At 56.0% G+C, this 12,140-nt stretch overlaps 1 protein-coding gene across 1 annotated transcript; it reads right to left on the reverse strand.

Annotated features, from left to right (window-relative positions):
* Positions 1 to 3,967: 3,967 nt before the first annotated feature.
* XKR5 (XK related 5) lies at positions 3,968 to 9,761 on the reverse strand. Its single transcript, XM_074153818.1, has 7 exons — positions 9,704 to 9,761; positions 8,851 to 9,034; positions 8,565 to 8,746; positions 6,405 to 6,614; positions 6,115 to 6,284; positions 5,568 to 5,679; positions 3,968 to 5,061 (listed from the first exon to the last, which is right to left on the reverse strand). The coding sequence occupies exons 1-7, from the start codon at positions 9,759 to 9,761 to the stop codon at positions 3,968 to 3,970; spliced, it is 2,010 nt and encodes a 669-aa protein (XP_074009919.1).
* Positions 9,762 to 12,140: the final 2,379 nt, after the last annotated feature.

The raw sequence follows: 12,140 nt of genomic DNA on the forward strand, positions 1-12,140 counted from the left end.
AACCCGGCGTTGAGAGCACAAAGCGTTTTCCTCCAGCCAAATCCAGCACAGGAAGTACAGTCCCTGGGTTCTCATTAAGCTGTGGCTCCTATTAGGCAAGTCCTAATTAGCCGTGTTTACCCTCCGCAACGCCTTCCCCCCCCCTCCCCGTGTTATTGTTTAGCCTCAGAGCGATGGGCACCGAGATGCAGCCGGGGCCAAGCCATTTAGAGGAATAGTAAAAGACACCAAAAAAAGGATTTGAGACAAATCAAAACTGATTAATTAGGGAGGGGGGGAGAAAAAAAAAAAATGCCCAAAGTTTCAGCTTGGAAAAACCAAGCAAATAACAACAACCCCAGGGCAAATACTTACATTTGCTGTAATCTCCAAGTATTGGGCTTCAATATTTTTTTGAAGTTAAAAGATGGGTTTGTTTTTTTTTTTTTTTTCCAGGTAAATCTTTCCTGGGTTAGTTCAGGGCAGGGGTTACATCAGCTCAGAGCCGGAGGGAGTGTTTTTCACCGTGCGTTGGGTAAAAAAACGACCCCCAAAAGTGCCACCGGCGCTCGGAAATGGGAATGGGGCTGCGGAGGGAGGCGGAAAATGGTGCTGCTGCCAACCCTGGTGTCCTGCTGGCACCTTTCCAACCCGCTTTATTTTCTGTCACCTCGAAAGAGGGCCGAGAGTGACCCATTACAAACGACAGGGCACGGGGACGGTGCCAGCGGGCCGGACAGCCACGTCCCCAAGCCCAGGCCCTCGCCCAGGTATTGTTTGATGTATCTTGGGACGTAGCCTCCGTTCCTGCCTGTTCGCTCCTTTTTCCAGATCACCGGTGAGCGGCACGGCCAGTTCTCCTCGGCAGCCCGTGGGTCACTCCCTGCATTGTCAAAATTCACCTCTGATTCCTGCTCTCCGCTCCCTCGCTGCCTTTTCGCAGCCCATGAGAGGTCCTCTCATCGGTGGCCCTGGCCTCTCCTGGGCTGAGACACGTTCCTCTGCCTCTCTAACCCCTCTCTAAGAGGGTTTCCCTAACAAACAAAACAAAGCAAAAGGCCCATAGGAGGCAAATGAGCAGAAATCTTCCATTCTAAGGTAGGCAAGAGCGCAGGATGATCCAGCCAAGTTTGGTGGGATGGAGACATTCCCTAGTTCAGACCTTCTGCGAGTGGCTGAAGCCCAAATGCTGGTGATGAGCATCCTCCAAGGCTGGGTAGACCCTAAGGTCTAGCTCAGGATAGCATATCTCATCTGAAAAGAGCTTCATGGGAAAAGCTGAAGAAGTAGTAGAAGGTCTGGTTGGGTGCCCTCAAGTCATGAGGACATGAAGAGGAAACATCAGGCTCCCCTGAGCAGTTGGTTCATCGCCGCTCTGCTACGCTTTTCCCCAGCTGCAAGTTTTCATGCAGCTTCATGCCCTGGGCTTGGACTGGGCCTAGGATGACATTGCTCCCCTGACAGCAAGAACCTGGGCTTTGTGGGACCTCTGTTCACCACAGGTTGATGTGAAGACAGACCAAAGGGTGGAGTGACCATGTCACCCACCCAGGCACACGTGCTATGCTCCACGCATATGCCACCAAATATCAGGACTCAGCACCATGGTGGTGACAAATGGAGCCGGTTCTACCAAACCAGCAGGTTCCCATGCCGAGTCCAACACAGTTGGTGGCACCCCCTTGAACACCCACCTTTGGACCTGAAGTCACCATGGAATATTTGCAGATGGATATCACCCTTCCTGACCCGCAATACTACCTTGGAGAGACCCTGGCAGGGGCTCCCAAACTGTATCTGTGGCCTGGTGATGCCCGGGGAGGGGGAAGGAGCCTTCTGCAAGCGTGGCCACATTCCTCCAGGCACCGTATCTGCCACCTCCAGTATCCCAGAGCCCCACATTTCGCTCCCACCAGCTCCCATCTGCGATGCCACAGCAGCATCGGTCCCGTGCATCCGTCTCCTCCCATAACCTCGGCACTGGATGGTCACAGAGCGTCTGGAACAAGGCATCTGCTTTTGAGGCCTTGAGCAGCATCTCCCTCTGGTGGCCAAGGAACAAGGAGTTACGGGGAGAAACATCTCCCCAGCCTGACTTCTTCGATCTGGCAGCCTTGGAGAAAAACTGGATGTGCAGCAGGTCATTGGGGTATCTTGAGTTCCACCCATCCCAGAGATGGGAAGGGTGGGGAGGGGTATCTGGAGCTGTGATCTGCAGCTGGACTGTCCTCCTACTCCAAACAAGGCTTTAGATTTAACTAAATATAGAATCATAGAATGGTTTGGGTTGGAAGGGACCTTCAAGATCACCCAGTTCCAACCCCCTGCCATGGGCAGGGACACCTCCCACCAGACCAGCTTGTTCAAAGCCCTGTCCAACCTGGCCTTGAACCCCTCCAGGGATGGGGCAGCCACAGCTTCTCTGGGCAACCTGGGCCAGGGTCTCGCCACCCTCACAGCAAAGAATTTCCTCCTGAGATCTCATCTCAATCTCCCCTCTTTCAGCTTAAAACCATTGCCCCTCGTCCTATGGCTCCCCTCCCTGATCAAGAGTCCTTCCCAATCTCTCCTGTAGCTCCCCTTTAGGTACTGGAATCCCAACAGCCAGCCCTCCTGGGGCTGCAGGAGCAAAGTGGGGAAGAGAGAAAGCAGGTGATGTGGAGTCTTGTGCTGGAGAACAAGAAAAACCCTGCTCTATTAAACAAACAGCTTGACTGGGGGCAGGTAGAACCGGAATGGGTAGAAAATCTAAGGAAAGTGGAGTTGAGGAGGAGAGGGGAGGAGGCAATGTCACATCCAGCCAGGAACCCATGCAGCAGTTCACTTGCAAAGCAGCAGGAGATCAAGGTCCAACATCCCCTCCGGCAAGGTCCAGAGGACCTCTCCATGCTTACGTGCAGCCCCAACATGAGACACAGACACAGCAAAGCCTGGTTTGTTTTTTTTAAAGCATCGTTATACATTATCAAAGGTGGAAAAACAAACGAGATAAAAATTTCCATAATGCCAGGGCAGCTCCGCTGCCTTCTGTGTGACGCATGTCGCGAGGAGGACTCTGGAAAAGCTGCTGCAGCTGTTTCCTCCCCACAGAGAAGAGCTGCAGCATGATGGAGCCGGGCTCCAAATGGAGACACGGAGCCATCACCACGTCAGATAGTGGCTTCACTCGGAAACGACCACTAACTGGGTCTTCAGTGCCCAGAACAGCTTGAAGAAACATCTGGCCGGGTCAATCCTGAGCAGTGAATGCTCACGGAAGCATGCCTGTGCTTCCTGCTGCCTTTCCTGCCCTGTGGCACCACCAGAGTCCTGCCTGCAGAGGGACAACAGCTGGAGGATAAGGCCAGATGTGCACCAGATGGTACCCATGAGCTCTCTGGTGAACCCAGCTGACCAGACCTTGGGCACAAATTCATGTCCAACCAGTCCATGGTTCTAAGATCACGGTATTGAGGCTCCTATGTGGCCCCAGTAAATGGAGCTGGTAAAGCTCTCGAGGGAAAAATAAATCAAGTACTGCTGAGATTTACTTTAGGGCTTATTCTGCCCAGAAAGAAGGGCATCTGAGAGTAAAACTCATTATTTTTCTGGTTGAGGCACTTATTTGTCCTGAGAAGACTCCCGCTTTGGCCAGCGTTGCAGCTCCTGGAGGCAGCAGCCAGATCTCCACACTGGGACAGGCCAGCAGCTTGTAGAGGCACTTGTTAAAGGATGTGCTTCAAGCCATTGTCACAAATATTTCCAAGGCAGCATGTTCCAGCTGCCTGGCTTTTTAAGACCTTTGAAGCTCTCCAAAACTGCAAGTAGAAGATGCACCAGGAGGGAAGGTGATGTCCTGCTGATGGAGGACCGTGTCTGCCTGGCAGCAGGGGCACCATGGGGACAGTCTTCATGGCCTGCATTAACATCCCACCACCTCCTGCCATACCCTGCCAATGAGGCAGTCACCCCAGTGCTCACCCAAAGTGAGGGTGCAGCAATTTAAGGGTCACTCCAGTGACCCAGACAGGTCCGTCCCCTCTCCCAGCTCCTCCAGTCCTTGCTGTGGGCATCTAGAGTCACCCTTGGGGGTGGAGGTGAAGCATGGTGGCCTCAGCTTGCTCCTCACGACAGCCCCTTGTGAGCCACAAGGGTGGGTGTCCCGAGGGTGATGACACCCCACAAGGGCATCCTCTAGCCCCACGGGCTCTGAGACCTCTTTGTGGGGACCTGCCACCCCAAAGCTGCTCATGCTGCCGAGGGAAGAGCTGCTCTGCAGATCCTTGTGGGCACAAGCGCCCAGGATTGGGCTGATGCTCACCATCCCAAGGGATAAATCCTCTCCTCCTCCTCCTCCTTCACCCAGGCATCTGGGGGGAGGCTGGGCTTCGCTGTCCCGTTGCACCAGGGCCAGGTCTGCAGCTGTGGTTGTCCCCACACCGGGAGAGGCGATTCCTCCCGCAGTCGCGCTGAAATACACAGAGGAGCCCTCGGCCGGATCTGGGGAGAAGTCACTGGGAAAGGATACGGCCGAGTGAAAACCAGGCTCCTGCCCTGCTCCATCCTCCCGTGCCGTTCTCGCAGCGCTGTCACAGGATTTGCCACCTCCTCCGTTCCTCACTGCCTGCAGTTTCTCATCGGTCAGACCAGATTCAACACCCCGAGGACCGATTTCCCTCGTGGGGAGGGAAAGGTGGGCCCCAGGCTCAATGCCGTCAGGTTTCTCCATCACCCACCCTCCAGGATGGACCTCTCCCACACCACCATCTCCAAAAGCTGCGTTGATGGTGGACATATCTCCTGTCTTCAAGGCCAGCTTTACCAGCAGCCAGTGGTGATGGTTTGCCCAGCTGTCCTCCAAATGCTCTCCGAATTGCAGGAGCGATGAGCTGTTCCTGGTTTTGGGATCTGCTGTGGTCCCTTCCCCTGCCAAGGACCCGCTGTGTCCTGAAGTTCCCAAGCTCTGCTCTTCTTGGGAGCCGTCTCCAGCAACCTGGTCATCATCTGCAGCTGTAGCACTGCAGGTTGTTTCCAGGAAGCCCTGCCAGATCTCGGTGGACTTAGGATGGAGCAAGCTGTAATAAACCACCAGAGCTGCGGCACCTGAAAAAGAGCAGAAAAATGTCAAGGGATGAGTCCCAGCAGCGTTTCGGTGAGATGCGGAGGAGAGATCAGACCTCGCTGACACCTCCAAATCAACAGGCCCTCTGAAGAGATGCTGCTGGGCATCAGGTGTCCAAGCAAGAACCCATAAAGTCACTGCATCACCCTCCTCCATTCCTTAAACTGGGACGTGATTCTCCCTATCTACTTCGCTCTGGTAAGAACCCTCCTGAAGTACTGTGTCCAGCTCTGGAGCCCCCAAAACAAGGACATGGACCTGTTGGAGCAGGTCCAGAGGAGGCCACTAAGATGCTCTGAGGGCTGGAGCTCCTCTACTGTGAGGACAGGCTGAGAGAGTTGGGGGGGGGTTCAGCCTGGAGAAGAGAAGGCTCCAGGGAGACCTTAGAGAAGGGGGGGGAAGGGCCGTCTGTCGGTCCGGTTTTGGTAAATTAGGCCAAAACCACAACAAACATGCAATCCAGGCCCTAAAACCCAGCAGATCTTACCTATGACAGACCCTGACATGACGGCCCCCGTCACGCACAGGCTGCTCCTCAGCTCTGCCTGCAGGAACCGGGTGGCCAGCAGCAGCAGGAGAGCGTTCTCCATCAGCATTATCTGCAGAGCAGAGGGAAGAAAGACGTCACTTTTATGCTTCTGATGGTTTTAGATGTGCTTCCGACGACAGAAAACACCCAGTTTCTAGATTTTGCTGGTTTATTGTGCACCTAAGTTGTCACTTAGAACGCAAGGGTGGCTGAAATGAACTTTCTGCAAGGTCTCGACTGAAAATGAAAATAACTCTGAAAAATAACTCTGGCAGAGCAGCACAGCCGCTCCGGTGTTACTGAGACATTCTGTGGCTGGTGCTAAGATGACAAAGCCAGCACAGAAGGTGCACCCACCCTGGTGACCACGCGGCTTTGTCAGGACTCGGGAAATGCTGGATTTTTATCAAGAGGCAACGCGAGAGATGAGAAAGGAGAGTCTGAAGCCACCACTACTCTCCAGCAACTGCATCCACGTGGAACATTGAGTATCCTGGGTACTTACTGCATAAAACACGGCCACCCTGTGCTTGGAGGGACCGGGTCGGACGTTAATGTAGCAAAAGATGTAAACGGCTCCCACCAGGCAATTGAACAGCCTCCAGCGGCAGGGTTGGGCCACGATGTCCGTCTGCTGGGCCACCAGCCAGAAGGCCATTAGCAGCCAGTGGACACCTGCAAGGGGAAGGGACCGAAATCCGTTCCTGGGGGAGGCTGCAAAGCTCTCCAGTACCAGGAGCATCCCTGCGTCTGACCAGCAGGATGGGACACGGGGAAGATGATCACAGGTCTTACCTGCCACAGCAAAAACCCAGAAGGAATAGAGCCTGGCAAAGAGCACCAGGGACAGGACCCTGGTGCCCAGCATCCCAGTCCTCCAGAGCAGCAGGCAGAGGATTGCCGTGGCCGGCGGGCAGAGGTGACCAGGTTTCAGCAGGCAGGAGAAGCGGCTGTAGGAGACCAAAGCCCAGGCAAGGGAGAGGAGGGACAGCCCAGCGCTGACACCTGCACGGGGACAAGGGCAGTCAGGTGCTCTGAAGGATGCCAACTGTGTTGTTGGACCATATCTCAATGCTAAGGAGCTGTTGGTAGCATGGCACCCCAATACAAAAACCATCACTAAATCACATCCCTCAGCACAACGTCTACCCATCTTCTGAATACCTCCAGGGATGGTGACTCCACCACTGCCCTGGGCAGCCAGTTCCAATGTTTGATAACCCTTTCAGCGTAAAATTTTTTCCTAATATCCAATCTAAACCTCCCCAGCAACTTGAGGCCGTTTCATCTTGTCCCATCGCCTGTTCCTTGGGAGAAGAGACTGACCCCCCCTGGCTACACCCTCCTTTCAAGTAGTTGTAGAGAGCGAGAAGGTCTCCCCTCAGCCTCCTTTTCTCCAGGCTGAACACCCCCAGCTCCCTCAGCTGCTCCTCACAAGACTTGTGCTCCAGACCCCTCACCAGCTCCGTTGCCCTTCTCTGGACACGCTCCAGCCCCTCAATGTCTTTCCTGTCATGAGGGGCCCAAAACTGGACACAGCACTCGAGGTGGGGCCTGACCAGTGCCGACCAATTCCTGCTGAATCCGGTCTCCTCTGCATGCTTGGCATCTCCCTGCTTAAATCTTCTGACTGTTCTCTGCCATGGGCAGAGCTCTGAAGCAGCAGGACAGGTCCATCTCTGGTCACTGCAATCGGATCAGAGACCGACACTGATTTAAGCATGACCTTGCGCACGCCATGACTCCACACAGCCCAGCTTCTCTCTCTGCACACCTGAAAGTTCACCTATTCTACAGAGCAGCCCCAAACCCCAAAACACTCAGCACTGCACTGTGATTAGGGCTGAACCACCAATAGGAACATGTGTGTTGGGTTCAAACCCAGCCAAGGCACTGTCTGGCCATGGAGGTTCCCTGTACGGGGTACTGACTACTGGCTTGGAGAAGCCACGGGTAGCTCGAGACTCCTCCAGGTTCAGCCACAGCAGATCTTTAAGCCCCATTTGTTCATACCCGTGACGTTCAACCAGGCCAAGTGAAAGGTCCTGCACATGAGTTGGGGCAATCCTAAACACAAACCCAGGCTGGGTGGAGGATGGATTGAAAGCAGCCCTGAGGAGAAGGACTTGAGGGTGTTGGTGGATGAGAAGTTCAACAAGAGCCGGCAACGTGCGCTGGCAGCCCAGAAAGCCCCCCACACCCTGGGCTGCATCCCCAGCAGCGTGGCCAGCAGGGAGAGGGGGGGGATTCTGCCCCTCTGCTCCGCTCTGGGGAGACCCCCCCCAAGTGCTGCCTCCAGCTCTGGGGCCTCAGCACAGGAGAGACATGGAGCCGTTGGAGCGGGGCCAGAGGAGGCCACGGAGATGCTGGGAGGGCTGGAGCCCCTCTGCTGTGAGGACAGGCTGAGAGAGTTGGGGGGTTCATCCTGGAGAAGAGAAGGCTCTGGGGAGACCTTGGAGCCCCTTCCAGTCCCTCAAGGGGCTCCAGGAAAGCTGGGGAGGGACTCTTCATCAGGGAGGGGAGCCATAGGACAAGGGGCAATGGTGTTAAACTGAAAGAGGGGAGATTTAGATGAGATATTAGGAAGAAATTCTTTGCTGTGAGGGTGGTGAGAACCTGGCCCAGGTTGCCCAGAGAAGCTGTGGTTGCCCCATCCCTGAAGAGTTTCAAGGCAAGGTTGGACGGGGCTTTGAGCAACCTGGTCTGGTGGGAGGTGTCCCTGCCCAGGGCAGGGGGTTGGAACATGGTGCTGTTTAAGCTCCCTTCCAACCCAAACCATTCTATGATTCTAGGATCTGCCCCTGCTACTTTGCCTTAGGGCTTCCCAGCCCCTTTGCAGCATTCTCCTCCACCCAGAGCCTGCCCTGTCCCATGCCAGATGCCTACACGCGTCTCCCATCCAAACATACCACCCCTCTGCAACTTGCAGCATCCTCCTGGCAACTCCCCTCTCACCAGGGACGAAGCCTGCTGGCTCGACTGCCACTACGATGTAGGCCTGCAGCAGGAGGTGAGGCAGGGTCTGCAGCAGGGCTTCCAGGAGCCGCAGCACACACGCGTCCCCGTGCTGCGTCACCACCTCCCCGGCACAGGCACTGCCGCCCGTCTTCGCTGCCATCCGCAAAACATCCCAGTACCTGCAAGAGTCACCGTGATGGGATGTCCACCCTGGTTTTGGCAGATTTGGGACTGCCAGCTGGGTTGGTTAGGGGCTGGATGGAGCATGGGGAGCATCTCTCACCGCTTCCAGAGGCCCAGCTGCAGGAGGTGGAGCACCAGGAGCCAGAACCCAGGTGGGCGGCCGTCTGCTCTGTACCAGAGGATGCTGAGGAGCTGAGCGGCGTAGCCGGGTACCACACAGGCGATGGTCAGCCCGAACCAGCCCAGTTGCCCCCGGACAAGGTAGTGGATGATGGCGCAAAGCCCTGGAGAACGGCAGAGAGGGACCGCTGAGGGATGCCAAAGGTGCTGCCCACAACCCAACCCCAAATTCACCTCCCAGCTGCTGAGGGGGGTTCACAGTCCTTGTCTCTTGTCTTATCTCCGGCTGCCGGCTCCCAGTGTCTTGTCAGCTGTGGCACAGCCATCACCACCGAGGGGCCTGGCCCAAAGAAGGGCTCTCTGATAATAAGCCCTCATGCTCCATATAAATAAATAAATATACATTCAACTTTTCAATTAAAAAAAAAGGAAAAAGAAAAAGAGAAAGAAAAAGAGAAAGAAAAAGAAAAGAAAAAGAAAAAGAAAAAGAAAAAGAAAAAGAAAAAGAAAAAGAAAAAGAAAAAGAAAAAGAAAAAGAAAAAGAAAAAGAAAAAGAAAAAGAAAAAGAAAAGAGAGAAAAAGGCTGGGGTGTGCGTGGATGCGGAAAACCCGCGCTGCCGTCCGTGAGTCCCAGGGGCGGAACCGCGCACCCTCCGCGGGGGCGCAGGGACGGCCACCCCCCCCACATCCACCCCCGGCTGGAAGGGGGCGGGGGGTGGTGGTGTCGCAGCCGCCCCCGCACGGCCTCCCCCTCCGCTGGTGCGTAGCTCCGCGCAGCCTCACTATCTCCCCCCCCCCCACCCCCAACCCGCGCATCCCGCGCGCTCACTCACGCGCTCCGCGCTCCGCCGCCAGCAGCGCCAGGCAGAGCCCCGGGAAAGCTCCGCGCATCCTGCGCGCCCCTTCCCCCCGCGCAGGAGGAGGAGGAAGAGGAGGAGGAAGGAGCCTCCCCGCCCGCCCCAGCCCGGCCCCACCGGGCACCTCCCCCGGAGCCTCCCCCCGCCCCGCGTCTCTCCCGCCGGGCAACGTGACGTCACGCTGCTTGCGTCACGCGGGCCACTTGCCGGCCACACAAGTGGCACCAGCCCGAGAACCCCCGGGCTGTTGTGCCCCTGCACAAGCCCATCCCGATGTCCGTCCCCCCCCCCCCCCCAGGTCGTTGTCTTAACTTGCGCAAGTCCACCCTGATGTCCTCCAGGTTCTCGTGCCCCTGCACAAGCCCGTCCCCATGTCCCCCAGGTCGTTGTGCCCCTGCACGAGCCCACCCTGATGTCTCTGAGTCCTTGTGCGCTTGCACAAGCCCGTCCCGATGTCCCCCAGGTCGTTGTGAGCTTGCACAAGTCTCCCCTGATGTTCCTCTGTTTCTTGTGCCCCTGGACAACCCCATCCCGATGTCCCCCCGCTTGTTGTGCCCCTGCACAAGCCCATCCCGATGTCCCCCCGGTTGTTGTGCCCCCGGACAAGCCCATCCCCATGTCCCCCCGCTTGTTGTCCCCCTGCACAAGCCCATCCCCATGTCCCCCCGGTTGTTGTCCCCCTGCACAAGCCCATCCCGATGTCCCCCCGCTTGTTGTGCCCCTGGACAAGCCCATCCCGATGTCCCCCCGCTTGTTGTGCCCCTGGACAAGCCCATCCCGATGTCCCCCCGGTTGTTGTGCCCCTGGACAAGCCCATCCCGATGTCCCCCCGGTTGTTGTGCCCCTGGACAAGCCCATCCCGATGTCCCCCCGCTTGTTGTGCCCCTGGACAAGCCCATCCCGATGTCCCCCCGCTTGTTGTGCCCCTGGACAAGCCCATCCCGATGTCCCCCCGCTTGTTGTGCCCCTGGACAAGCCCATCCCGATGTCCCCCCGGTTGTTGTGCCCCCGGACAAGCCCATCCCCATGTCCCCTTGTGCGATGCCCAAGTGCTGTGTGCATCAACCGCGGGGACGAGCACTAGGTGGCACCCGGGACGCGACGTGCACGGAGCCGTTCATTAATTCCGTTGGTTCCCCCCCCCCCCTCCCAACGCCCCCGTCACCCAAGAGATGAAACCTTTGTGAAGTGTGACCCCAACCGTTGGTGGCTGCAGGTGCCCTGGTGTGTGCAGAGACCTGTCCCATCTGCTTGTCCCCCAACCTCCAGCCCCGCAGACTCCGTCCCCTGAGAAGCCCAAGCTTTTTAGAAAATAAATCCTCCGCAAGTTGCTACGGGAAAAGTCACAAAGGGGTTTTTAATTAGGTCTAAATCTAATTGAGGATTTTGTCATTGCTTTTGCAAAACCGAGCAGGGAGCTCCCAAAGCTTTGTAGATCAGCCGGGCTGTCGGGACGTGTGTGTGTTTTGGGGGCTTTTCCGCATTTACTGCTGGTTTTTTGAAATTTTAACGAGCTTCCACACCTGGAGTATTGTGTCCAGTTTTGGGCACCTCAATCCAAGAGAGATATGGAGGTGCTGGAGCGGGTGCAGAGGAGGGCAACGAAGCTGGTGAAGGGCCTGGAGCATAAATCGTACGAAGAACGATTGAGGGAGCTGGGACTGTTTAGTTTGAGGAAGAGGAGACTGAGGGGAGACCTCATCACTCTCTCTACAACTACTTGAAAGGACATCGTAGAGAGGTTGGTGCTGGGCTCTTCTCACAAGCAAATAGCGATAGAACAAGAGGGAACGGCTTCAAGTTGCAACAGGGTAGGTTTAGACTGGACATTAGGAAGAAATTCTTCACAGTGAGAGTGGTCAGACACTGGAACGGGCTGCCCAGGGAGGTGGTTGAGTCACCATCCCTGGATGTGTTTAAGAGTCGCTCAGATGTGGTGTTGGGGGATATGGTGTAGGAGAGAACTTTGTAGGTAGATGGTTGGACTCGATGATCCCAAGGGTCTTTTCCAACCTAGATGATTCTATGATTCTTTGCAACCCTGGGAACAGAGCCTGGACTCTGCTGCTGAACAGGACCAACGCACACTTTCAGCGGCCACTTTCTGAAAGATGAAAGCTCAGTTTCCAGGGTTCTCTATAGGTCCCCGGTACGTTATGCCTGTCCCTGCCATGCTCTATAACACCCACCCCTCTTCGATATTTGCATGTGAGCGATGAACTAAACATCCTGCCCGTGCTCAGGGCCGTGGATGTGCTGGTGGCCGGGAAGTCAAACTGCTCAGAGATGTCATTGGCTGAATGTCCCTCCTTGAGGGAGCATCACCAGGGGCTCCGCTTGGTCTCCAGCACTGGTTTTTACCAAGCATGAAAGAACTTTGCACCTTTGCAACCCCAGCTCCAGTGTTTGGATT

Source organism: Numenius arquata, chromosome 9 (assembly GCF_964106895.1).
Source record: "Numenius arquata chromosome 9, bNumArq3.hap1.1, whole genome shotgun sequence".
In the NCBI taxonomy this organism is placed as follows: Eukaryota; Metazoa; Chordata; class Aves; order Charadriiformes; family Scolopacidae; genus Numenius; species Numenius arquata.

Bases quoted from the DNA above. Each gene is read 5' to 3' on its own strand.
- XKR5 (XM_074153818.1), bottom strand. From the start codon at position 9,761: ATGCGCGGAGCTTTCCCGGGGCTCTGCCTGGCGCTGCTGGCGGCGGAG. The intron at 8,747-8,850 runs GTGAGAGATGCT...TGACTCTTGCAG, and splicing joins CAGCTGGGCCTCTGGAAGCG to GTACTGGGATGTTTTGCGGA. The intron at 5,062-5,567 runs GTAAGATCTGCT...GCTCTTTTTCAG, and splicing joins CATGTCAGGGTCTGTCATAG to GTGCCGCAGCTCTGGTGGTT.